Source organism: Hibiscus syriacus, unplaced genomic scaffold (assembly GCF_006381635.1).
Source record: "Hibiscus syriacus cultivar Baekdansim isolate YM2019G1 unplaced genomic scaffold, ASM638163v2 tig00111088_pilon, whole genome shotgun sequence".
In the NCBI taxonomy this organism is placed as follows: Eukaryota; Viridiplantae; Streptophyta; class Magnoliopsida; order Malvales; family Malvaceae; genus Hibiscus; species Hibiscus syriacus.
The window spans coordinates 929,673-956,319 of NW_024062978.1; the positions used below are offsets into that span (position 1 = coordinate 929,673).

At 36.7% G+C, this 26,647-nt stretch overlaps 1 protein-coding gene and 1 pseudogene across 1 annotated transcript; both read right to left on the reverse strand.

Moving 5' to 3' along the window:
* Positions 1-15,699: 15,699 nt before the first annotated feature.
* On the reverse strand, positions 15,700-22,220 carry LOC120152450 (annotated as a pseudogene).
* Positions 22,221-24,529: 2,309 nt separating this feature from the next.
* On the reverse strand, positions 24,530-26,240 carry LOC120152355 (microsomal glutathione S-transferase 3-like). The gene is given in 6 exon segments (XM_039164591.1): positions 24,530-24,681; positions 24,800-24,830; positions 24,833-24,856; positions 24,859-25,024; positions 25,841-25,947; positions 26,234-26,240. Coding segments are annotated over 6 exon segments (417 nt in total). The 3' UTR covers positions 24,530-24,599.
* Between the last annotated feature and the right edge of the window lie 407 nt (positions 26,241-26,647).

Consider the following 26,647-nt stretch of genomic DNA (forward strand, 5'->3'; position numbering starts at 1 on the left):
TTTATTTTAGATTGAGTTTAAAGGTATTCATAAATAAGTGCGGAAATGAATGAATTATTACTTATGATTGCAAGTGTTTATCCCTGTTTTGGAACGTAACCATTGGCTTCTCGTCGAGCTTCAGATCCCATCCCTTAAGGCAATAGTATATGACAACATGATAAATTACATATCATTGGCTGATTTAAGAGATATTATTAAGGGATGGAGCTCTTATTTGGCTAAATTCTTGGATACGATAAATTATTGGACTCGTTCTGGAAACAAGAAGCCAAAGAAGCTCAATATTACAGTTAGCAGAGACGAGACCGCACCACAACAAACGAAAGGACCCAGAGGGGATTGTGGTCCTCTCGTATGCTTGGCGTTGGACCGTTTGATCACAGGAAGTATAAAGTATCTACCTCCCACCGATATAGATAGAGCTGCAGTAGGCTTGTGGTTTCGACATTATATGGCTAGATCGATATATACGAGACGCTGCCTACCTGCATCCGCGTTATAAAAATGTCCATAAACAATTGGTATGTTTATAGGCTTGTGGTTTGAAAATGTTTGGTTAAGTACCTAGAATTCAATAATTTGTTGTTTGTAGGTTTTAGATGTATAGAAAGTGTTGTTTGAGCAAATGTTTGGTTTATGCAGGTTAATCTCAGAAGTGAGCTGTGTGAAAATGATGTATGGCTGCAAAAGTTGATTCAATAGTAGAAGTGTTATTTTCTCTAATAATTATTGCTTATTTTTTTATTGTTTAATTAATTTGTAAAAGGTGATTTGTAAAAGTTGATTTGTTTAATTGATGTTAACATAATTCTTATTTGTGCTTGTTTAATTGATTGAAATGTAATGGTTGATTTTGTTGATTTCAATCTGCATTATGTTGAAGGCAAAAAGTACTATCGCAATGCGAAATGAAAATCGCAACGAGAGAATCGCAATGCGAAAATGAAAATCGCAACGCGAAATTAAATTCGCGTTGCGATTTTCATTTCGCATTGCGAAATTAGCGTTGCGATTTTCATTTCGCATTGCGATTCTCTCGTTGCGATTTTCATTTCGCATTGCGATAGTAATTTTCGCGTTGCGATAGACATTAAGATGATTGCCTATTAAGTGATAACAACTGAACAGATCATAGCAATTTTCAAACTCAAGTTACTAATACATGCCTAACTGAAAATGTTAAAAGTTCACACATAAAATCTACATAATACAACGTTTGCATTTAAAAATCACCTAAGTTAACAGTCCCAAAAGGTGAAGCCAGTTGTGATTGGGATTTTAAAGATGATTGCGATTTTGATTGCCTTTTTCTTGACACCATATGAGCTTTGGATTTTGATGATGATCCATATTTTGGTAGAGGAAAAGATGATTGTGATGGCACTGGTGATCCGCATGTCAACCTTGTATGACCACTTTCCTTGCACCGACTACATGTCAATCTCTTCTTCTCTTCACCCTTAGACGGTATACGATCGTGACTTTTTGGTCGGCCAGGTAGCCTTCTGTCCATAGCTGGTGGCAAAACTGTTTGTAAGTCATCTGGTATGTCCCACTCAGAAGGATGTGAAATAGGGTAGACAATCTCGGCATAAGTCTGTCGATATACTTCTGTAGTGTAGCAATCCATAGCGTATGTGCTTGAATCATCTTGGTTTAGATGAAGAGCAACTTTTATAACATGGCCACACGGATAACCAGATGTTTGCCATTTCATACAACTACACGTCCTTGTATTTAGATCGACAAGCCCATTTAAGTTATTATCCAGTACTTCAAACAAAGTGTTTAAACATGGTTCAACTCTCCATGACGTTGACTTCACAACACGTTTCGTTATCTTTTTTTCAGTCCATGGTGTAACATGATGTTCCAATGTTACTGTAAATTTAAATAAATAATACTTAGTAAAATATATGATAAGTTACGAATTCAAAGAAATAATACCTGCATGGTTTCTTTTCTTGTAGTACCACTGTTGAATACATGCTCGAAAAAACTCCATTAACATAGTAATGGGTAATTTCCGGGAATGACGACTTAGAGCGTTAATTGATTCTGCACTATTAGACGTCATGAAACCATATCTTGCTCCAAGTTGATGTACTCTTGACCATCTTTCAAACCTGACATCTTCTAGTGTTTGAGCACACTGAGGCAAAACACGTCTTAAACAGTTTATATGCTTATTGAAATCCACTTCCCGATAAGCCTTTACAGCCTTCCAGTATGTCCATTTGTGCTTTTTTATACCAGCAGACCTTGATTTTAGATTTCTATACAAATGAACACCACAAAGTCCATGAAAAGCATCTGGGAAACACCTTCTAACAGCGTTGTCAATTGAGTTTGCCCTATCGGATATGATTGTCAGATTGCTAATAGGACCTATGCAATCCCTAAGATGCCCCATAAACCATGTCCATGAATCAGAGGTTTCAGATTTGCCAACCCCGTAAGCTATTGGCAATATCCCATTGTTAGCATCCATGGTTACTGCTAATAAGTTTACTCCAAGGTATCGACCTTTCAAATGTGCTCCGTCAACTATAATAACTGGGCGCATGCAAGTAATAAACGAACGAATCTATAAAATAATATACACAAGAAATATAATCATCTAAATGTGAAATGCATGTAACTAACAGAAATGAGTCAACAAAATTATATTGATTTACTAACCGCAGCACCAATGGCGATAAACATCAACTCAAAGCGTCCATCTCTATCTGTTTTGATATGAGTTACCGACCCAGGATTTTTCAGCTTTAAATTGTGACAATAAGCCGGCAGTTGGGCAAACGATGCTTCTGGCGACCCCCTCAACAATTCCAAGGCATAACATTTAGCTCTCCAAGCTTGAGAATATGATATACTAATCTTGAACCGAGCATTCATGTCAGTCATAATTTCATATCCCCGATATACCATGCCATTCAAAAATATTAACTCAGCCAGAAAACCACCCAACACATTTTTGTTTGCCTGTCTATGGTGAGGAAAAACTTGGGTTCTTGAACATGTATGTTTATCAATAAAACTCCTAACTTGAAACATTGCGCAATCTTTTATCCTCTTTGCAATCATACGCCACGTACAGTTTTTGTCAATCGTACACCTTGTTTCGAAACGATCTTTGCTTGATTTGTTAACTTTTAGTTGATAGCCATCTTCCACATATTTCGTATACAAAGCTATCTTCAAGTCTTCCTTTGTATCAAAACAATCATCTTTCTTGATACGAATAACTTTTGTGTAACAATTAACTGCTTTCTTTGACAACTCTTCTTCCGGTAGCTGAAGTAATTCTAGCATATTCCAGTTATACTCCCGTGGCATTTTCTTTTCTTCGGGGACTTTTTCTTCTTCTTTTTCTTCTTCAGGATTATATGAATTACAGAATGGATGTTCAACATGTTCATTCACAGTCGTAACTTCCTCCTCATTATCATCAACAACATCTTCCTCGGCAACGGGTGTTTCATCATCAAAATTCGGGTATTGACCAATATCAAAATCATTACACGCAGGGTCTGTTTCTTCTTCTGAAACATCATCAAAATCCGTGTATTGACCAATATCAAAGTCCGGGTATTGACCAATATCAAATTTCGAATACTGACTAGTACTCACAATTTTTTCTCTTGGCTCATCATCGTCTAATTGGTCAATACGAAAACCGGAATTTGGTGCTGAAAGTTTATTTGGATTTGGATTAGAGAAAGGCTGTGGGTTTTGAGACCCACTTAGTTGATTACTACCCGCTACTGACCCAACAATACTACTTCTAGGTTCAACAACATACAATGTAACATCATCACTTGAAACATTAATGTAAGCAATGAATCGTTCAACATCTTCATTGTCGGTTAACAAATAAACTTTACCATTTCTCTGATAAGATAGCCTAAATCCACTTAGGGGCTCTAAATTCAATTTCTTTGAAACACGTAACATTAGGGTTTCATAAGTTAACTTCTTTAATGACAGTTTTAGTTGAAGATTCATGGGTAAAGGCATATATTGTAAAACACCATGAACATTCTCCCATGACCCTCCAAAACACAAATCTATCCAAACATGATCAACATTAGATGATTTCATGGTTGTAACTAAACAAACGAGATGCGAAACTAAGACCTGTTGTCGGATGGGGAAGGATGTCGTTGGATATAGGAACGGATGTCGCCGGAGAGAGTGATAGATGGAGATGGAATGAGTTGCGATTTAGGGATTTAGGTTATGAGTTGTTGCTGCTGCGTAGATATATACACAAAAAATTTGACTTGCGAAACTAAAACCTGTTGCGAACTTTGAAACTCGCATTGCGATTCTGTATTATCTCGTTGCGAAAGTCAGAATCGCGTTGCGAAAGGCAATCATTTGACCATCGCAATGCGAAATGCAAATCGCAACGATAGAATCGCAATGCGAAATGAAAAAGGCAACGAGGATTAACATGCATAAACTTTTAACAATTATTGAATTCTAGGTACTTAATCAAACATTTTCAAACCAAAAGGAGTATATATGTTAACAAAACTTGCATTATGTGTATTTTATGTGTGCACTTTTAACATTTTCAGTTAGGCATGTATTAGTAACTTGAGTTTGAACATTGCTATGATCTGTTCAGTTGTTATCACTTATTAGACATTCATTTGACTATCGCAACGCGAAAATGGCTATCGCAACGCGAAAATCGCAATGCGAAATGAAAAACGCATTGCGATTTTTTTCGTTGCGATTTTCATTTCGCATTGCGATTTTCATTTCGCATTGCGATTTTCATTTTGCATTGCAATTTTCTCGTTGCGATAGCCATTTCGCGTTGCGATAGTCTGTTTTGCCTTCAACATAAAGCAGATTGAAAATCAACAAATCAACTATTACATTTCAACACAAATTATGTACACATCAATTAAACAAATCAACATTTACAAATCATCTTTTACAAATCAATTAAACAATCAAAAAATAATAATAATTCTTATTTCTTCATCAATTATTGAATCAATGAAACCACAACTTTGTGACCCCGTACATCCATTTCACGCAGCTCACTTAAGGATTAACCTGCAGAAACCAACATTTGCTCAAACAAGACTTCCTACACATCTAAAACCTACAAACATCAAATTATTGAATTCTAGGTACTTAACCAAACATTTTCAAACCAAAAGAAGTATATATGTTAACAAAACTTGCATTTGACTTACCAATTAACAATGGACACTTTCATAACGCGGATGCAGGTAGGCAGCGTCTCGAATATATTGCTCTAACCATATAATGTCGAAACCACAAGCCTACTGCAGCTCTATCTCTATCGGTGGGAGGTAAAAACTCTGTGCTTCCCGTCGTCAAACGCGCCAAGCAAAGGTATACGAGAGGACCACAATCCCCTATGGCTCCCGGCGATTGCTGTGGCGCGGTCTCGTCTTTGACAACTGTGACATTGAACTTCTTTGGCTTCTTGTGTCCAGAATGACTCCAATACTTAATCCCATCCAAGAATTTAGCCAAATGAGAGCTCCATCCCTTGAAAATATCTCTCAAATCAGACAGTGATATGTAATTGATCATGATGTCATACACTATTATCTTCAGGGATGGGAGCTGAAGTTGGACGAGAAGCCAGTGACGACGTTCCAAAACAGGGATAAACACATGCGATCATAAGTAATAATTCATTTATTTGCGCACTTATTTATGAACACCTTTAAAAAATTTAAAAAATAAACACTAACCTTATCGACCTCCCACCATGCAGGATAAAGTTTAGCTTGTCCATTGCCCAACAAAAATGATTCATCTCGTTGATTCTTCAAGTGAACTGCGTGAAAAGCCGTCGGCATTATTGTATATAGCAAATTTTTTTTATTTTTCCTAAGCTTCCTTATTATTAGTAGACGTGACACCCACGCATCGATATGCTGTTTTACAAAAAATATACATATATTAGTGAATTACATTAATTTTTAAACAAATTAATCAAAATCATATATAAGACAAATATAAGACTTACCTCCCCATCCAAATAGCCACTGTCTTCAACCCCTAATAGCACACCTCACCAAGACCGATCAAGCAACAAAAACATTTCATCGTTGAGTTTGCTGATGTCAGTGTAACACCCTTGGCTCCGCTCATGTAGATAAAAATCAACTGCGGTCTTAGCCCAAAGGGTATTATCCACAATTGTTTCCGGTAGTTGTCTCCTCTCCACTTCAGATACCGGAAGGGTACTAGCCGATAACTCATACGAGAGCCAACTCTCATCCATCATGTCCGGAACCGGTGGGGGTTTCTCAATACTTCGATATATTACCCCATGTGAATCGGGCTCTGGAATGGTGGGAGGGACCTCTTCAACGATGACAGTGGCCTCTTGAACGGTGGGGGGGAATCTTGAGGGAGAATAGGGGCCTCTTGAACAATTGGAGGGGACTCTTGAGGGATGACCGGTGAGTCGGGCTTCTTCTTGCGGAGTCTTCGCACCATTGGGGTGAACGGAGACGTAATAGCACGTCCACGCCGTCTGATGCGTGAACTCCGTCGTGCAAGGAAAACCCGACGTAAAGCATCCACCTTATCGGGCCACTAAAAAAAATTAATACATAAATTAGTAAATAAACAGACATGATATTAAACAAAGACAAATATGTTTCAAACTAGCATTGTATTCACCCAAGTCATTATTCTATCATAGTTCACAAAATGCTCAGATAACATTCCAGAAGTAAGCACTTATATAAACATTTAAAAGGACAACATATATAAACATTTCAGAAGAAGAATAGTTTACTTTCGCAACACGAAACTTAAAATCGCAACGCGAAAATGACTATCGTAACGTGGAAATGGCTATCACAATGCGAAATGAAAATCGCAACGCGAAACACAAATCGCATTGCGATTTTCATTTCGTGTTGCGATTTTGTCGTTGCGATTTCATTTCGCATTGCGATTTTGTCGTTGCGATTTTCATTTCGCATTGCGATAGCCATTTCCGCGTTGCGATAGTCATTTTCGTGTTGCGAAAGTAAACTATTCTTCTTCTGCAAATTGAAACTTGAATGGATTGCATTACTTCAACCAAAAGACAAAAACAAAACCAAAAACAAATACTAAGAAAAACAGTTTAGCAGTATTGGCAGCAACCGAATGAATTACGAGTATGAAAAATCTTAAACTTACCTCGTTGCGTAGAGTATGAACCTCATTCTGCAATGATGCTACCATCTCACGTAGAGCGGCTACCTCACCGCGTAATGTAGACACCTCAACACGCCATGCACCATCGTCTTTGCGTAAAGTACCGACCTCCTCATGCAAGGCATTGACCTCATCACGTAACTCCCCTAACTCATCCCGTTGAGGTGGAGGTGGAGAACAGGGAGATAAACGTCGTGGCATCTTTGCCGGTCGCCTATCTTACGGTGATGGTGGAGAAGAGGCTCGATGATGTGACAGAATAGGTGATGGTTGTCGTTGTGGAGGTGTATAGCCGGGTCGATCAGATGATGGCTCTGGGTGAGGTGATAGCTCTGGGCGAGGTGATGGCTCCCGAAGTGGAGGCTGCTCATCAACCGTTCCATCAAAAAAACGCTTACTAGCTTGCCACCAATCAGTGGCAAGCTCAGCTTCCGTGGGTGTCAGCCTCTGTAGAGGAGTGTTGGCCTCCTAACAATATAAAAGCTCAAACAAAGTTAAACGTGTACTAGTAATAACTTGTTTATAAACATATGGTAGTATTTATGTTAACTTACATTATTTATTGTCGTATACCGTAGTAAATCTTCCCATTGCAAGGTTCGTTTCCTCTTCCAGGAAATAGCCCTGGGAATATTATTTGAAGTTTTTATTGCATATGTCTTCATGGCGGGAAAGGCCTCAAATATCCAAATCTACAAACAATATAATAACAAACATTAGTAATTGTTAAATAATTACTTATAATTTTGGAAACATTATATAAAAATTCTTACCTTAAAGGCCCAAATAAAGCCTGTCAAAGTGTATTTGGAACCATCGCCATGCAAACTTTTTTGATCATACAAGGCAGACGATAACTTATTCCATGTAGCTTTCCATAAATACGAGCCCCACGGAAACAGGTTCCACGCATTTAGGTCTTCTACCAATTTGATTAGATCATTTGGAATAGGTTGTCTGGCCTCTCTGCCTAAAAAGCCGGCATGCAAAAGAATTAGAAGGCATACTCGGACAACGTCGACGTCATCCATCCGAGTAAAACCATCTTTCTTATTCAATAATATCGTCAGGTCTTCCACGTGTAGATTCGGCCTCTCCAGCTCAGGAAAAACCCGGGATAACCATGATGGGCGGGTAATGTGTCTAGTGTACCGACCTACATTATCGTGTCCGAAGCGTAGACCGGTGATTAAGCAAAACTCCTCCCGCCCAAAACACGTATACGCCGGTGGAAAATCAAACCATATCTCTTCATCACGACGTTGTATAGTATCTGGTAGATCCCTAGTCATGGTTTGAAGAAATAGGTGTGTCAACATCGCATCTCCACCGGGATGTTGTACTTTCAGCCATGGCCCGAAGCAAGTATCCTCAAACATTTTTCTTTGTGCAGGTGAAAGCTTCGACGCAATTGTTTTGGCCAGGCTGACTTTATTTCTTAAGGTTAATTGAGCCGAATAAAAGTTCTACAAAAACAATAAACATACTAAGTCAGATATACCAAAAACTACACTGTGAAGATATACCAAAAACAATAATAAACATAAAGAGTAGTAGTTTATTCTTCAAACTTAAATTTGCAACACTGTGAATTTCTTATTTCTCTTTGTTTTTTGGTTGAAGTAATGCAATTCATTCAAGTTTCAATTTGTAGAAGAAGAATAGTTTCTGAAAATGAAAATCGCAACACGAAAATGACTATCGCAACGAGAGAATCGCAACGCGAAACTAAAATCGCGTTGCGATTTTCATTTCGCGTTGCGATTCTCGGTTGATTTAATAAGCAATCTAAGTGAAATGGTTAATTTATTATTGAAATTACCAGTAAACTTATCATCAATTTCAATATGAAAAACCTAATAATAATGCAAAAATTTCAAAAAGAAAATAATTAAAAATACTAACCCTCGTTGGTTGATTTGGTTGATTTTCCATTTCTGATTGTGAGGGTGGCTCTGAGAGATGGAGATAGACGGATTTCGCCGGAGATGAGGACGGATTTCGTCGGAGATGGGTGAGAGAGTGAGAGATGGAGATGGGACTGAGTTGTGATTTTAGGTTTTAGGTTATGAGTTGCGATTACGGGATATACTGTGGACGGTTCAGTGTTCCAATATATTAATATTCGTGTTTGGAATTTAAAAATAAAATACTTGGCCAGGATACTAATGGCGCTTTGAAAATCGCATTGCGATTATGTATTATCGCGTTGCGAAAGTCAGAATCGCGTTGCGAAAGTCAATATCGCGTTGCGAAAGTAAGTATCTCGTTGTGATTTTGTATTATCGCATTGCGATAGTCAGTATCGCATTGCGATTTTCCTAATTCGCGTTGCGATTTGCTTATTCGCATTGCGATTTTCCGAATTCGCGTTGCGATTTACTTATTCGTAATCGCAACGCGAATTGGGAAAATCGCAACGACACTGTAGACCATAGCAACGCGATTTTCAACTATCGCATTGCGAAAATGCAACGCGAATTTGCGATAATGGAGATCGCGTTGCGAATTAGCGATCGCATTGCGATTTTGTTGGTCATTTTGGCAAATCCGGAAAAAATTGGTTAAAATCGTATATTATATGGGATTTTTGACCACTGAGGTTATTTTCTCTAAAGTAAAAAAAACAGGGAAGTGGCTAGAGGAGAGACCACCACTGCTATTAATGAAAAACTTGAGGAAACCGCACAACAAATTTGTAACTGTAATAGAGAAAACTTAGGGAAAGACTAAATTTTTTTTAAATTTAATATAAAAATAAATGTTTAAATTATATTTTAAGTTAAATTTTGATATTTAATTTTTTTTGGTTAAATTAGATATTTAACGTTTTTTTTACACTTTTAGATAAATTAATATTTTTTATTACATTTTCAAGTATTTACATAATAACAATTGTTAAAAAAAATATTAAATGACACGTTTTATATTTATAATTTGACTTAATAAAAAATAAATATATAAACTATACTTAAGTTAACTTTAAGTGCCTATCATTTTTTCTCTTAAGAATTAGTTCATAATATTTTTAACTATATACTTTTAGGTGCTTAGACTGATTTTGTACCAGATAGCGTGGAATACCAAAGCTTTGTTCGTAGTCCTATTGTGGTCGAAATAGAATCTCTATCAAACAGGTATCAAGGAGTCATCTTCTTCGAAGCAAACTCCTCCGATGAGAAGAAGCTCTTCTTTGGTCAGAATCGACAAAGATTTTTTTGACAGTGTATAGGAGAACAAAAAGAAATTAGGTGAGGACTCTTCAGGATCAGGAGCGTAAGTCTTCGGCTTTTTCCCCAATGAATTCCAGATATCTTGATGAGACTTTAACTATATGGAAATTTAGTAAAATGCTGGTTATCTCTTTTCGTGGAGGGAAAAAGACTTTTGTGGATAAAGTGACCAACCTTGAGAATGATACTAACAAGGGGACTGAAGTTAGGGTATTTTCTCTGGACTCTTAATTTTTTACTAATGTCGAACTTATCAATCATATCTTGGAATGTCAAGGGTTGTGGAAAAGTGAAAAATCTAGAGCAGTGAGGAGGTTGATTTTAAACAAAAAAGTCAAAAGTTCTTTTCCTGCATGAGGCAGAGTTGGAAACAGTGAAGCCTGGTCTAATTAGGAAATTAGGAAGGAAGACCCTGGAAGGGAATTTATTTTCTTCATCTATTGGCTTTACGAGTGGGCTATTATACTTATGGGATAAGAATTTTTTCGAGCTGCAAGATAATTTCATATACAGAAGGTTTATTGTGATGCTAGGAAAGGTTAGTGGGTGCCAATTTCAATGCGGGTTCAGCAATGTTTATGGGACAGTAGTTGAAGCAAAAAATGAGGGTTTATTTGAAGAATTATTCACTTGTTTAGAAAATTTAGTTGCACATTTGTGCTTGGGAGGTGATTTCAATGTCTTCCTCTCGTCTGCAGAGAAAAAGGGTATGTCAGCGTGTTTGCATTCAGTTGAGGTGTTTAGAAGTTTTGTTCAGCAGACGAGTCTAATTGATCTACCTTTAAGTGGAGGATGCTTTACATGGAGTAATAATAGGGACACCCCAATGTTTGTACGACTAGATCGATTCCTTGTCGATGCCCGGTTTACGATAGCTTTTCCAAATCTTTTTCAGAGCCTACTACCAAAATCTATATTTGAACATAATGCGAGGACTTTGAGAAGATGATGACATTTACTTTTTAGGAGTTAAAGAGGGGTGAAACGTAAGGGAATCATGGGCATTTTGAAAGGCTCCAAAACAGCGATAAATAAAGGGTCCAGGAACCGTTGATCCACTTGATGGAAATCGCTTTACAACAGGGTTCTTCATCTTCTGTTTCAATGGCTTTCCTGATCAATTATAAGAAGAAGCTTTGGAATCTGCTAAGAATTGAAGAGCGTATGTGACTACAAAATTCTCGTGTTTAAGGATGGGGATCAAAACTCAAGATTTTTTCATCTATGTGCTTCGAATAGGAGGATAATTTATTCCTTAAAAATTCTTAAGGCCAATGGCAGGACTGTTTCGGAGCCGAGTGAAATTAAAACATGTGTCCGAGATTATTTTCAGAAAGCGTACAACACAAGGACAACTATTGACGTTGAGGTGATTAATTTTAAATTTTCAAAGGCACAAGTGCAAAAATCCTTCTTGGAAAGTTATTTCTCCAACTGACAGTAATAAAGCGCTTGAACCAGATGGCTTCAATATCGATATCTTCCACACACAAAAATTGGTTATACCTAAAGAAGGATGTTATGATATTTTTCAAATATTTCTTTTTGGGCGGGCAGTGGAAAAGGGAGTGAACCATTCCTTTATAACATTAATCCCGAAGAAAACCAATTCGGAGTGTTTAGAAGAATACTGACCCATTAGTTTAGTAGGAGGAATGTATAAGATTCTGTCAAAGGTTCTTTCTAGGAGGTTAAGATCGTGTGTTGAATCAATTATCAGTCCTACGTAGTTTACGTTTATATCGAAAAGAAAGATATTTGACTGCTATTCAACTACATAAGGAAGAAATGTTTGAAAGGAGTGACGTTCAAGATAGACTTCAAGAGAGCATATGATACAGTCTATTGGCAAATTCTGTTAAAGATTATGAAAGAAATGGGCTTTGAGGAGCGGTGGTGTTCGTGGATATTCAGATGCATTTCTTCAGCGTCGATCCCATTGTTAGTTAATGGTGTTCCTACAGAGAACTTTCAAATGGCTAAAGGTCTTTGGCAATGGTGCTCGCTTTCACCCTATTGTTCAACTTGGTCGGTGAGATGCTATGTAAGGCGGTTAAGGTAGGCTTGTCCAGTGGGTTCATTCTCAATTGGAAGAATCGACAAGTCCATGCTTTCCCACCTACAGTGACAAACGACTTAATAATTTTTTGTAATGCGTCGCTAGGACAAGAATAGATTATTTTGTGTTAACAGTGGAAGATACCCTTGCAAGCTGGGCCTTGGCTATTGGATGCTTGGTGGGATCTTTTCCCTCAGTGTACTGATGCTACGTAAGATGTTATAGCATTAACGTAAGTATATGTATCGTGTCAAGTAATAAAGTGAAAACTAGAAAGCTTCAGATATCAAACCTACATAGAGCATAACATGTTACAATAGAGTTGAGTGAAAAATGTCTACAAGATATATGGTTGTAATGGTAATGTACAACTAACAATAATTAAAGAAATCAGAGAAATAATTTCAGGCAGTGCTACAACATTAAGGAGAGTATTAAGTCAAGAATTGAATATGTTAGGAAGATATTTGGCCGCTTTTACTATAACTATGCACGCACCCCTACATTCATGTATCTAGCAAAAATTAATAGCATTTAACTAACAAGAATCAACCTTGGTTCATTCAAATGATTAAACAATTAACAATGCTAGATTATTGGTAACATACATCTCAGTATACAATATTGCTTCTCATCAAAACCAATATTAAACATAAGTAGCATGAAATATTAATAATATTCATTTCCAAACATCATCAATAAGGCATACATGAAGATGTATTCATTTCTAAAATTATCTTAAATATGCAACAACACATAAACATAGAGTTTAAACATAAATCATAGAAAAAATATTTAAACACCCATTAAAGTTTAGTACCAAATTAACATCCTAAAAGTTTAACAACACATCTCAAATGTACTTTGTTACTTCCCTATCTCAACGAAGAACAATAGTATAAACAAGATAAGATCTTCTTGATCGCCGCTGCTATACAACAAAGCTCCCAAAGCTGCTGCAACTCTCCTTGGTGATAGGTCTAAGCAACCATGGCTGATAGAAGGTAAAATACGTAGAGAAAAAAATATTTGGAGAGAAAAATTGTTGATCAAATTGTGCATATATCCCTCCTATTTATAGGTAAGGAGAATTTATCCTTAACCCATAATATTCCTACACGTTTCAAGTGATATACATCCATTTGACAACTATCTCGTCAGTTATCCATTCTAAAAGATTCTCATAATTGTCTGATAACTCATCAATTGTTGCAGCTTCAAGTAATGCTACAATATTAGTATATATGTTTCAAGCAATAAAAGCAAAATAAGCCGAAAGTTTCTCAGTTAACTCCTATGATGTAAATAATGCAAAAACATATACAAGATCCTAATATATTCCTAATAAAGCTGAAGTTCAAGATTAATCTAGATAAAAAGATCTTAAAATATAACTCTTTTGGAGAATTATCAAATATTTCCTTCTCTCGTCAGGCACAAAAAAAAAAAAAAAATTCAGTATCCTTATGGATCCGTTCATTCAAAAGTTTCAAAGAAAGCTGACCGAGTAAAAATATGTATCCTTGTCTTTCGCTGGAAGATTGTTAATCATAAAATATGTTTTGAATTTCTTACCCATTTATTTATTGTCTATTTTCAAGATACTAGTGGTAGTTTATAAGAAACTAAATTCAATAACGGAAAGGTTTCTTGGGGCGGAGCAGCGGATAGGAACCAAATCCACTGGATTAAATAGTTGAACGTCTGAGGCGAGTGGAGGGCTGGGTGTCACAGATCTTGAACCGAGCCTTACTCAAAAAATGGGTATGAAAATTTGCTAATGAGAGGGATACTTGGTGAAAGAAGGTGATTTGCAGCAAATACAATTCAGACACTAGGTCCATCGCGATTATCAATTCTCAGCATTGTCGTGCCTCTTGGATATGTAGAGATGTGGTCAAAAACTGTCTAAAGGAAGACGAGGTTGGGGCTTATTTTCGCAACCATTTGAAGGTTCGTGTTAGAGATGGAAAGTCTTTTTTTTTTTGGCTAGACACCTGACTATGTGAAGCTCCTTTAAAGATGAAATTCCTAAGGTTGTTTGCCTTATCTGTGAACAAAGAAGGGAAAATAACAGAGTTTGGCCCAAATGGTTCGTCGGTCTGGATATGGAACATCCCTTTACGCAAGAAACTATTCGATTGGGAGCTGCTACAGTGGGATGAACTCCTGACAATGTTGAATGCCTTTAGGTTCAATGAAGCAAAAAAAGATTGGCTTTTATGGACTGGAAATGGAGAAGGGTCATTTTCGATAAAATCCTTTAATAATATATTTTCAAAGTCGGTAGGGGAGGAGCCATTGTGGAGAAAGTATGTGTGGTTGGGTTTGGCTCCACCGAGAATGGAATCCTTTGTTTGACAAGTAATCCATAAAAGAGTGCCCGTCAAAGAAGAATTGATGAAGCGAGGTGTTCCACTCATGCTGCCCCTTGTGCAGACAGGAATCAGAATTAGAATTTGCCACACATCCTTTTATCAAATAAAAAAATCTTAAAATATAGTTTGGACACTTATTTTTGCATTAAATAAAAATATAAACACAACATGTGTCACTTAACAATTTTTTAACCGTAGTCACTGCGTGGTACTTAAAAGTGTAGCGGATAAAACGTTAGACACCTAAAAGTATAACATTAAAAACGTTAAACAACTATTTTTAACTAAAAATTCTTTACACACCTAAAAATAACTTGAAATATAACTTGAGCACGTATTTTTGCATTAACCATTTTTTTTATAACCATTAGTATCTAACTTATTGAACAATTAATTAAAATCGAGTACTACATAAAAAAAACAACCCTCTCAATATGCTGTTGTAAGCTTTTTAAATTATATTATTAAATTAACTTACGAATAATATTTGATGAATATATCGATTACAGTTTTACATTAATTAAAATTTTAAAACAATTCTCATGAATATCCAAAAATTAAAATTTCTCCAATTCTCATGTTATATAAATATAAATTACATAATAAATGTATAATATATTTTTAATTATAAAATTCAAGTCGAGTTAATGGACTCAATCAACAAATTTGATCGGCATTAAGTCGATTTGATTAATTCAAGTACAATTATAAGACTCGACCAACTCAGTTACTATATAGGACAATAGATGTAATTAAACAAAAAGAATGAGCAGAACTTTGTAAGCAAAGCACGCAGACGCCATTAGAAGCATAACAATATAACGAAGTCTTAGTAGATCAAGTCTGATTCTGATATATAATCGTACTTGCAATTCAAATAACATACAACAGTCCTACACAATAGTGGGGAGGTTCTTCACACCAAGAGCGGATACTGCAAAATTTACTGGAATTTGGTTCTTATTCAACTCCAACATGTTAAGAGTCTAGACAGACCGAGATTTGACCTCGGCCACCGGCAATAAAGCCGGTGCTGGTGCTGTTCATCTTTCAACCTCGGAATCAGCTAAAAGGCACCAGCTGTTCCTATCCCATCTTCTGCACATCCTCCGGTGAAAGTATCTTTATGTACCAAACGTTATTCACAAATGCCCTGCATTGTTTCATTATCCAAACAAAAATCAACCACTTTTATGCGCTTAAACGACGAAACGATCAAATGAAATGTCATCAAAATGCGAGGACAATCATCACGAGTTTTAACTCAAACCACGTGATTCGGTCTTGTGATGCCGCTGTTGCAATTCTGATTTAAAGGATATGTACATGATGAAACAGTTGCTTAAACAGTTAAAAGAGATTATTGTATCTTTCCAATTAGTTTAAACTACTGCTGGCAAAGTTAAATCAGTATCCAAAAACTACAAACGATCAGAACTTCAATTGATTTTGACTTTAGAAATCAATCATGTAACTAAAATTTTCTGAAAACTCTTACAAGATGGAAATAAGACCAATAGTAGATAACTGAAGATATCTAACCATAAAAATGATCTCATTTTTATGAGTATGCAGAGAACATGTTTTGAAATGCAATTCTGAGAATCTAATCTAACAGCAGAACATGCATGCATGTGTACCTCTGCATGTGGAGTTTGACTAATTTATAACAAGACAAAATACTTACTCCCATGGATCGTCTCCAAGGAGAAGAATATCATTCTCCCTATCGACAAATACAAGCTGCCAGCCTGATCTAAGAGGGTCTTCCAACTTCCCCTCAATTCCAAACATCTGAGCCAGCTCCTCTCGCAGCTCATGGTAGCTGCTGAACCTGGAGATGTCCAATGAGCGTCCCACCGACCCTGATTTATAAACCTGCAAAAAAAAACCATAGATCATCAATGTAATCTTGAGAGAAGTATGATGAATAGAAAATCCACATTAGAAACCACTGTTCATATACCTTGACAAATGTTGGAGGTGGAGTCGGTGGCTCAACTAGCCCTGTGCCCTGCAACTCTGAGGAGTCTTGCATGAAACCATACAGAGGATTCTGGAATGAGGGATCCCCCAATGGAATTGATGGCACATCAGCTTCACTTGAAGATGTAGTGAAACCGGGCATTGAGGTGGGAAATAGAAGGCCAAAGGAATCGTTGTTAACACCAAAATGAGTAGAATTCTGAGCATCTGTGTTACCGATATCTAGCTCTGTTATAGGATCCTTTCCAGGAGAAACTTGTGGACCCAATGTTGAGCTAGCAAAGGCATTTACCTGTGAATGAGTATACTTTGGGGCCCAGGACTGTGGGGTAACTGGTCAGCTAGCATTGACTGATAGTGTGCAGAAGTTCAAAGATTTGCACTGCTTTCAGGACACAATGAACCCGCATATTCAGAAGAGGGTGACCAGATTCTGAGAACTTTGAGTCAATAAATCTGGTTTCAGAAATGATGAAGGCTTGTTCACCAGCTGCCTCTGGAGCTGATCACTTTGAATCACGCTATGCTGTTGCTGAACTTGCTCCTCTGAGTAATGCTTACTTCTTCTGTCAAGGACTGGGGCAAGCTCCCAGTTAGAATTTGGGATTGCTGTGCCTGCATAACATCATTGTAACGACTGTGAAGCAGCTCGCTGCTGCTGCTGCTGCAAAAGGAATTATGGCTGCTAGGCTGTGAGCGTAAGATTGCTGCAACTGCTGTCTCAGCAGATCCCCACTCACAAAGTCTGCAATCCATTGCTAGCATGTGTAGGTACTGCAGGTTATAATCATTTCCGGGGAAACTCAGATCTAGTTTCTGCTGCATCCATGGGTATGAGCCGAAGGACTGAAGATTCAGAGATTGCAGTCCTTGCTCTCCAGATCCCCCCTTGGCCACATTAATCCATTAGGTATCATCTCTGTTATCTGCAAGGACACAGCAATCATTGTGAAAAACCCAGGGAAATAGATAACAAAAAATAGTAACAATCAATTACCATGCATCATGATCAAACTGTCCAAGTTAAGGTAAGCAGTGAAAATCAGTATAAGCCAAACAATAATCATTTTCATGATTTTGAAATCACTAGTGCATGAAATTGGTACAGCCTAAGATTCTAAATTGGCAGAGCATTTGAAATATCTCAAGTAACTTGTCTATTTCTTAAGTACCAAGTCCGACAGACATTTGACTGAGTATGGATATAACCTCCAAAGACATGGAAAATGAAAATGAATTGGACAGTAAGGCCTGGCCATCAAACTTAAAGCTTCATGTCTTATCACATTAGAGAGCCATCCTTCTTATCAAGGCTCTCGTAAACAGGAAAAAGCTTCATCTTCAGTTCCCCCTTTCTCTCCCCTTCCAGAAGATTTTATTAAACACATTTTGCCTAAAGCAACCCAATCATAATTCCACGGCCCCGAAAGAACAGGTTAAAATCTTAAAGCATTAAATTTAAAATAATGCCAAGCCTTGGAAAAGGGCTTAAGCGAATAAGCTCAGAAAGAATTACCATGCAAAGAAGAGGAACCAAAATGCCAAGAGCGTTTCAACCTGAGGGAAATAGGGATGGATACATTGGAAATGTTGTTAAAGGCTCAATCTCCCACAATGATACCCTTGGCTGCCTCTCACCCGCTGTGACTCATCCCAACCACCTACATAGTAGTGGCAAGAAATCATTCAATTAAAAGGGAAAAAAAAAGAAAAAAATATCTTTCTCATGAGCAAGTAAAAAACAAATTCACAATCAGATGTAAAATGCCATGCATTCTAATGGAACTTAAGGTTTGATTACTACCAACCATGTAAAAACTGGAGAACAACTAGGAGATATTTTCACAAAAGCTCTTAGCAGGTCCGAATTGATTTTCTAGGTAAAGTTGGACACGATTATATAGCTCCAAGTTGAGGGGGGCTGTTACATATTTGTAGGCTAAATCTTAGGATTAATATATTGATTTAATGTAGGATATTACATAGTTAATGTAAGATATTAAATTACATATTATAGGACCTTTATACTTAAATATACCCATAATGTTGATGAATAAAGATATGAGAAAGCATTCTATTTCAAAATTCTACAAGCTACAACTAAACCCTTCCAAGGACGAGGTGTATTCGATTGACATGTCTCAAGATACTTTACAACAAGTGCATGAGGTCACAGGTTTGCAATAGTGAAATTACCTGGGCAATATTTAGGTTTATTCGATAGGCAGTCAAAAGGGCAATAGTACTGAAATGATGGTTATAGATAGAATAAAAAAACATCTAAGCTTTTCAATAAAAAGATAACCATGATGATAGGTTAAATAAAAGCCTTGTAACTTTGGAATTTGCTGTCATGTATAGGTGTAAAAATTTGGGATGGACGGTGATCACTGATGTCTTTTTGTAGCAATTATTCCTACTGGACAATGAATGAAACTTATCCCCAAAAAATAGAATATGCCATCATATCATCGCAAACAATAAGAAATATGTCATCCACCAACTATTAAGTGATCCACGCGTAAATATGTTAAAATTTACCTTCACAGACCGCCAATGGGAATTTGGCCAGCGAACGGGATCCAAACTACTTATTCCTGTTATTGTACCCATATACCTAGGGGAAATTTGGCATTTACATATTAACAAATGAATGGTGCAATATAAAAACAATAGCTCTTTGGTGCAGCATTATTGAGAACAATGCATTAAGACTACACTTTCAATAGCAAGCTAACAACAAACTTCGGCTGAGAAACAAAAATCACCGCATGGGAGTGTGACAGAAAGAGAACAAAGTTGGCAAAAAAAAACTCAATTGCCCCTATTGGGCATAAAATACTTGAAGTCTTATAATAGAAAGTTGAAACCTTGACCTTGTATCCTGAAATTCAAATAAATAATAAAATGTGGCATGGAATAGTAAAAAGCATGGTGCAATAGCCGAATTATATGAACCGTCACTCTAGTTCTACTAAAGCTAATAAAATCCAACATAATTATCATGACCTTTCACCTAATATTGTAATCAAGCATAAAACAGTTTCACTTCAATATATACACAAGTTATTTGCCGCCATATCAGATAAACAGAAGCAATTCATAGAATCTCATGGGTGAAGCAATAAAATAATATTAAATAAACCATTAATAACAATAATACCTACGAAAACTTGATTCTTCTGTCTCAAAAAGCATCCTAAAACGCATCCCAACTGAGATGCGTGTGTGGAAAACAGCTTTGACATATTTGAAAAGGGTATCACAAAATCATGGCTAGCCCTGCATAGTAGAAAACAACTTTGTTAACAAAGACATAAAGAATAAATCAAAGCTAAGAAATCATCACCTCGGATTATAAATACTGTAAAGCAGCTATTAGTTGCAGCAGCATGAGCTGCAGCAGCAAGTAGTCCAATGTGCATGCTATCACTAATAAAACAGATGATGGCATTACAGTTTGTGGGCGAGCAGCGCGGCGAATTCCCAAAAGAAGCTGGTTCTTTTTCATTCCTAATGAAAAAATGACAATATATGGTAATAATGAAATGTACCATTTAAAAAAATATTCAGCAGCATGATTAGGAAAAAGAATTGATACCAAATAAAAAGAACAGAATCCCCTGCAACAAGTCTCTTGGCACTAACAAACACACTCCAGCCTGTAGTAAGAAGGTGGCGTTTAGGTTGTCCTGCAGTCAGGTGACACCACATCCACTTAAAGAAATCAATAGTTGTAGTCTTAGATGGATAGTTTTAGTGTCCAAGAAGAAAATCTAATTTGTTACTAAAATAGTTGTCTAAAGCAGATTACAAAAAAGACGGTCCAACCATAGTTCCCTTAACTACAGGCACAAAAAGAATCATTATAGAAATATCAAGTGAATACCTGAAGTCGCATGCCCGAATATATAAAATATATTAGTCAATCAAATTAGAACAAATCTAGGATATGTAACCTCAGTTGATATTCTTTTGAGTTTAGAGTTCATTTAGTAATTGTCAGTTCCCACTCCTAAACCCTGCCAAGATAAACCATTTAGTTACAAGGTTTTCATTTTATGGAGAAAACTTATACTGGTTCTAATTACACAATAAACATTGCAATGATAACTAAAGAATGGCAGTAACTTCCATATCTTTAAAGCATGCATCATACAACTTTACTGAACATTGATCTTCTGAGTCTGTCCACATCTATTGCCCTATGGCTTTGATGCTTCTCTACATTTAAAAGTTGATGTTTCAACAATACGAGCTAAAAAAGCAACCTATCAGTCTTCTTTTTTGTGAATCATAACCAAGATTTCTCACATAATCCAATTTTGATTTCTGTGCCGAAGTGTCTAAAGTTAGCTTAGGGCCAAGTTGAAATGCAGCAAAGGCACTGTGCCTCTGGAACAAAGATAACCATAGAACTAAGGAGATAAAAGTTACTTAAAACCATATGCACCAGGCACTTTGAAAAACTTAAATACAATGTAAGTTGCATAGTAGACAACGAATATGACTCAATTAACTCCCTTTTTTGAACTATTAGGTACTAGTAACCAAATCAAAGAAAGTTTCATTAAACATGAACAAAGATACAAGCCCGATGTCCCATTTACACCAATAATTAACTTGTAAAGAAAAAAAGAAACTATTTATTTCTATAAATATTGGAGAAAAGAGGTGGGTTGGAGGGTTTAGGAGAGAAGAAAGACTACAAGCTATGAGAATCCTTTGATTGAAGCAGCAGTTGAAACTAACCTCTAAATATATGTCTAAATTTCCACTCAACATCATGTAGATCCCTTGCAATAAGTTCCTGAGCTGGTGGCTGCTGCGAGAAGTCCTGCAAACAAAGAATAAACACGTCAGCACGAAGAAACTGGCTTGAAGGCAGAAGATATACAAGTCATAGATTACCAGTGGCGGGAAGACTTTTTCGGCAGCTCGACGAGGAACAGAAAACCCACCATGGGTACTAGTATCACTTGCTGTCAGTGTCTTATAGAAATAATTGGTTGGCTGCTTGCTTGGAAACCCCAACTCCATAGGAAGAATGTATCCTTCTGCTCTTCCTTTATGGCAAAAGAGAAAAACATATAAAACGAAACCCAAAACTGTATATTGAAGTGAAGAAGAAAGCAATGCTTCTTACAGGTGTCAAAGGCTGCAGTGACATTTGGGCGTATACTTCATCTGTCTCAACATCAGCCTGAAATCATAACACATGCATAAGCAATGTTTGAACTCTTTAGACACTGAATGACTGAAAATGAAGAGATAAAAAGGAAATAACTTAATTATCCAAAAATAAAAAAGGAAATAACTTACATGCATAGTGACATTGTGGAGCTTACATATCAACTGAGGAGGCAAGTTGGGTAATTTGGAATGTGGGTGTCGACCTCCTTGTTAGTGGTGGCAGCTACCTGAAAATTGATCACAATTTTCATTGTGTTTGAAACTAAAAAAACGTCAGTTATGACCAGGGAAGAAAAGAGATGTATTTTGCGTATGAATTATTCTTTAAAAAAAGACCTGCTCGCTATGACCCTGAGGAAAGTAGACAACACGGGTCCCGGCACTGGGTAGACAAACCAGGGCCGGCGCACGCATGCCATAACTCAGAGTTCAAGCACTTGTTTTCCCCTAATAATCATTGACCATTCATTATAATTTGAATAGATGAAGAAATATGAACAAATGAATCAATTTAGCATCTGCAAGATTTAGATATGAAAAAGTATCATACTTTAAAAACGTTGAACAAAAACCTTCATTAGCCTGCTGCTGACCCTGTCCTGATGTTGAAAGCTTCATATCAACCTTAGTTTCTGATTCGAAAGAAGATAATTCTAAATTAAAGTGAGAAACCAAACAAATCACAACCTTTCACTCGTACTGCAATCATTGCACGTGAAATGGCAAAACCCCTAAAACTGTTTTTAAAAAAGCAAACCCCATTTTAGATCTTAAGCTCGGAAAGTGAAGGAAGGAGGAGAAGAAGGAGGAGATGGCAGAGTTTCCTCTTCTTCTTCCATCACAACACCATGGGTATAGGGTAAGGGTTTTTTCTTAAATCACTACAAAACTCAGCCAAAACAAGTAAAAAGAGCACAGGGTAGGAAGAAAGTTGGTTTTATAGGGAGTGGACCCACCGAAAACTGAAAGCTGAAACAGCAGGAAGTATTGATAGAGTGAGATAAGAGTTTAAAAGAGGTTGGAGGAGACAATCTGGGCCGTTGGTTCATCCGTACGGGAGGATCTGGGGCGTCAATGGGGTGGTGTGATACGACAGCAGAGCATGTGCGACCATCCTCCAGTGGTCGCTGTCACAAGTACCGATTGATAGCGCTCCATTATAGTTTTAATAGGGTGGAGTTATCAACAGGTGTAGTCTCTTTCCAGTGAAATAAAAAAAATCAAAGAATAAATAGGGAAAATAATTGTCAGAAACAGGGAATATAACTATTAATTAACTTTGACTTTGGGTAAACAAAAGTCCACCACTTTCCTATCACAAAATCAAGTTTCTATTTTTTTTATTAAATTAAACTTATTATAAAATAATATATATTTTGAATATTTTTAATGATTTAATAATAAACACTTAATAATTTTGATGTAATCGTTATTGTCTGAACATGTAATTTTTAAGAATAATAACTATTTTTTAATCAATAAAGTAAATTGATTCATGTTCAAATTTTTATTTATAAAAATATAGTAAAAGTTGTCATTATATTATTAGAATGTTAAAATTTTATTTCCCCAAGTAGTGCACCCATCATATTATTTCTTTAAATAGTCATTTGTTACAGTACACTATAAATACGCTAAGATTTCTACATGTCTTCAAACGTCTTAAAGTTGAATACCTGAAGATTATCAGTGTCTTCAACGCATTTTTCATACCTTGTAAAGCTACATCACTATCATTCGCCCGTGAAACTTGCATTACTGTAGAACTCAACATATTTGGGGAAATAATTTGGCAGTTGCACTACATGAGGAAATAAAAATCCTTCAAGCATTATTTTTTGCCGATGAATTAAGGGAAAGAAACTAGAAAAGCCTTGGTGGTACAACGTTGTTGGTTGCAATAGTGGAAATGTAGGGGTTTCAAAGGCATTTAATGCCTACGAGAACTATATTCAAATTTGATCAATGTGTGGGTGCCAACATTTGCATATGCTACCGTCCATCGTCTTATTATACCAATTGGTGGAAATGCCTTTAGAAAGTTTTTACACTCAACGCTGAATCAAAACTTTAACATCCATCAATACATTTAGATGTTCACAGTTTCCATACAGCATTTTTGGGATGAAAATTGTTCTCCAAATTGAGGATGCATACAAACATCAATGGGTTGGAACCATACATTTTTTAACCAAATCGTAATTTGATTCAGCCCGACTTTTAAATAATTGTGTATTGAAATGAAATGAAAACGTTTTTTATGTAGTTTACTCATTTAGTTAAATAATTGCTTTTATCTTTTGGCTGTGTTTTGTGATCAAATTTGATCTTCAAATTAAGTTTAATAAACATGTATGAATGTAATTGAAAACTATAAAAATCGTGATAAGAGAAAGTAAATGAAGTTGATATATATCAGCCGCAAACAACAGTGTTCAAGTGAGTCGAACATCCGAAACACATCAAACCCCATGGCATAATACGAAAACACACTTGATAGTGGAGCACAAATGAGAGGCGTTTGCAAAGTCAATATGATGGTCGAAGCAGATTGATTCCGAATGAAATAGTGCAGATCTTGAGCCCAACCAATGCCAAGAACCCAAGTTTCCTGCACAATCGTATCCATAGCTTGTTTCTATCAATATGTGTATTATAACATCTTCAATCTAAAACAGATCGACCTATCAGCACTAAAATGGGAAAAGAAGAGGTAAGGAATGAAGTACCCGAGATTGAGACGGTTACTGGGATCACCGTGGCATAGTCAGTGAAGTAGAAATACGGGCGACGATGTAGACTAGTCCCAGAGCAGCAGAGACTCGAGGATGTCCCATCCCTCCCAAAATAACCAATACGAAGAACTTAGGCATCATCTCCAGCGAATTCTGGTGCCCTTCTCTGCAATCATTTATATGTATATGAGTAAATGATGTTGGATATGAATTGCAAAACTACACCGTTAGCACTGACTGTAAATATAAACAGTAATTAAGAAGAACAAATTCTTAAACCGTGTCGTGGTAAGAACCACTGCCTTAGAAACGAATTCGCCCCGATGTGTGTAATCGCTGCAGTAGGCGGACCGTCCCCCGAGGTTAACACGGTCGCTCCGAATTCCGTACACCCGAAACCGGAGTGGACTGCTGGTGGTATTACTTCTGATCGGAAAGCACTCAGAGAGAACTCACAGAGAGAACTTTAGAAAACACTTTGTAAGTGAATTGTGAATGTTTTTTGAATGAGTTGAGAAGCTGAATATAGCTCTCTATTTATAGGCTAGAAATAGGGTTAAAATCGTCTATAAAATTTCAGGATTAAATCTCTTATTTGTAACAGCTGAAATGTCTATATGAACCTAACTCAGAAATAGTCCAGGTTCATTGTATCATTATTCAGCTGTTATAACTCCCGAAATTATATCATGTAACCCCTGGAATTAAATCAAATAACTCATGTAACTCCTGATATTAACAGCTTGTCTCCTCTGTACAAAGCTGTATATCAGTCCAGGTACATCTTAACGTTTCTGATTTCATTTAGGAATAAACTGTTTAATTTCTGATAACAAATAATTCAGCTGTTATTATTTGAAATTCAAACAGTCCTCAGCAGCCTATAAATATCAGTTGATATCTTTCACATTTTCCATTTGTTTCTTTCAAAGAGAAATTCCTCAAGAATTTTCTTTAAAAAGATAGTATCCGCGCGGACGTGTCGAAGACACGTATTACCACGACCACGACCACGACCACGACCACCAACCTCACCTCGACCTCGACCACGACCGACCACCACGACCCGCCGAGCCGTGCCGAGCCGAGACGAACGAGACGGACAGATGACGGCGGCGGTACGCGAGAGCCCCCCTTGTTCTCTATCACTCAACAAGGAAGTGGAATGTCAAGCCTTAAATACCATTCCCAATAGTGTTTCCAACACTATGTGGGATTGAGCATTACCAACATTTCCCCACTAATGCGAAAGAAATCTTCTGAACTCAAAAACAAGCTTTCCAGAAGAGCAATAGCGAGATTAGTTGCTTAAGCACTAGTGAACATATCTGGAACTAGTACATAGTGATGATGAGCAATCATTCTCTTAGAAAAGTGAAACTAGTCTCGAACTTTCTAAGATCAAGGTAAACTCATAACATAACTAACCCTTCATCCACCTGAGTCCTCGATGTGTAAGATATATATATACAAAAGTATATATTTGGCCATCTTACCTCAGGATTCTAGTAAGTGTGCTAGAAAATGGCCCAATATTTTTCATAGAAGGCGGCTAACCCTTCTCACTTACATAGGTTATTTCATCAAGTTTATCTCCACATAAACCACCCTTTAAAAAGGGATATGAAATAATTAAGAGCTTTATAATAGCTCAACCTCACAAAGGGTATGGTGACTTTTTTCAAGTTCATTATAAATGAACCACCCAAACTCTGGGCTAAGAAGTCATTAAGAATAAATATTCAACCTCATTTATCGGTAAATTCAATAAGTCATTCTCACTAGAACCATCCAAATACTTGGATTTGAATTTATTAAGAGTTTAACAAACTAAACCTTTCT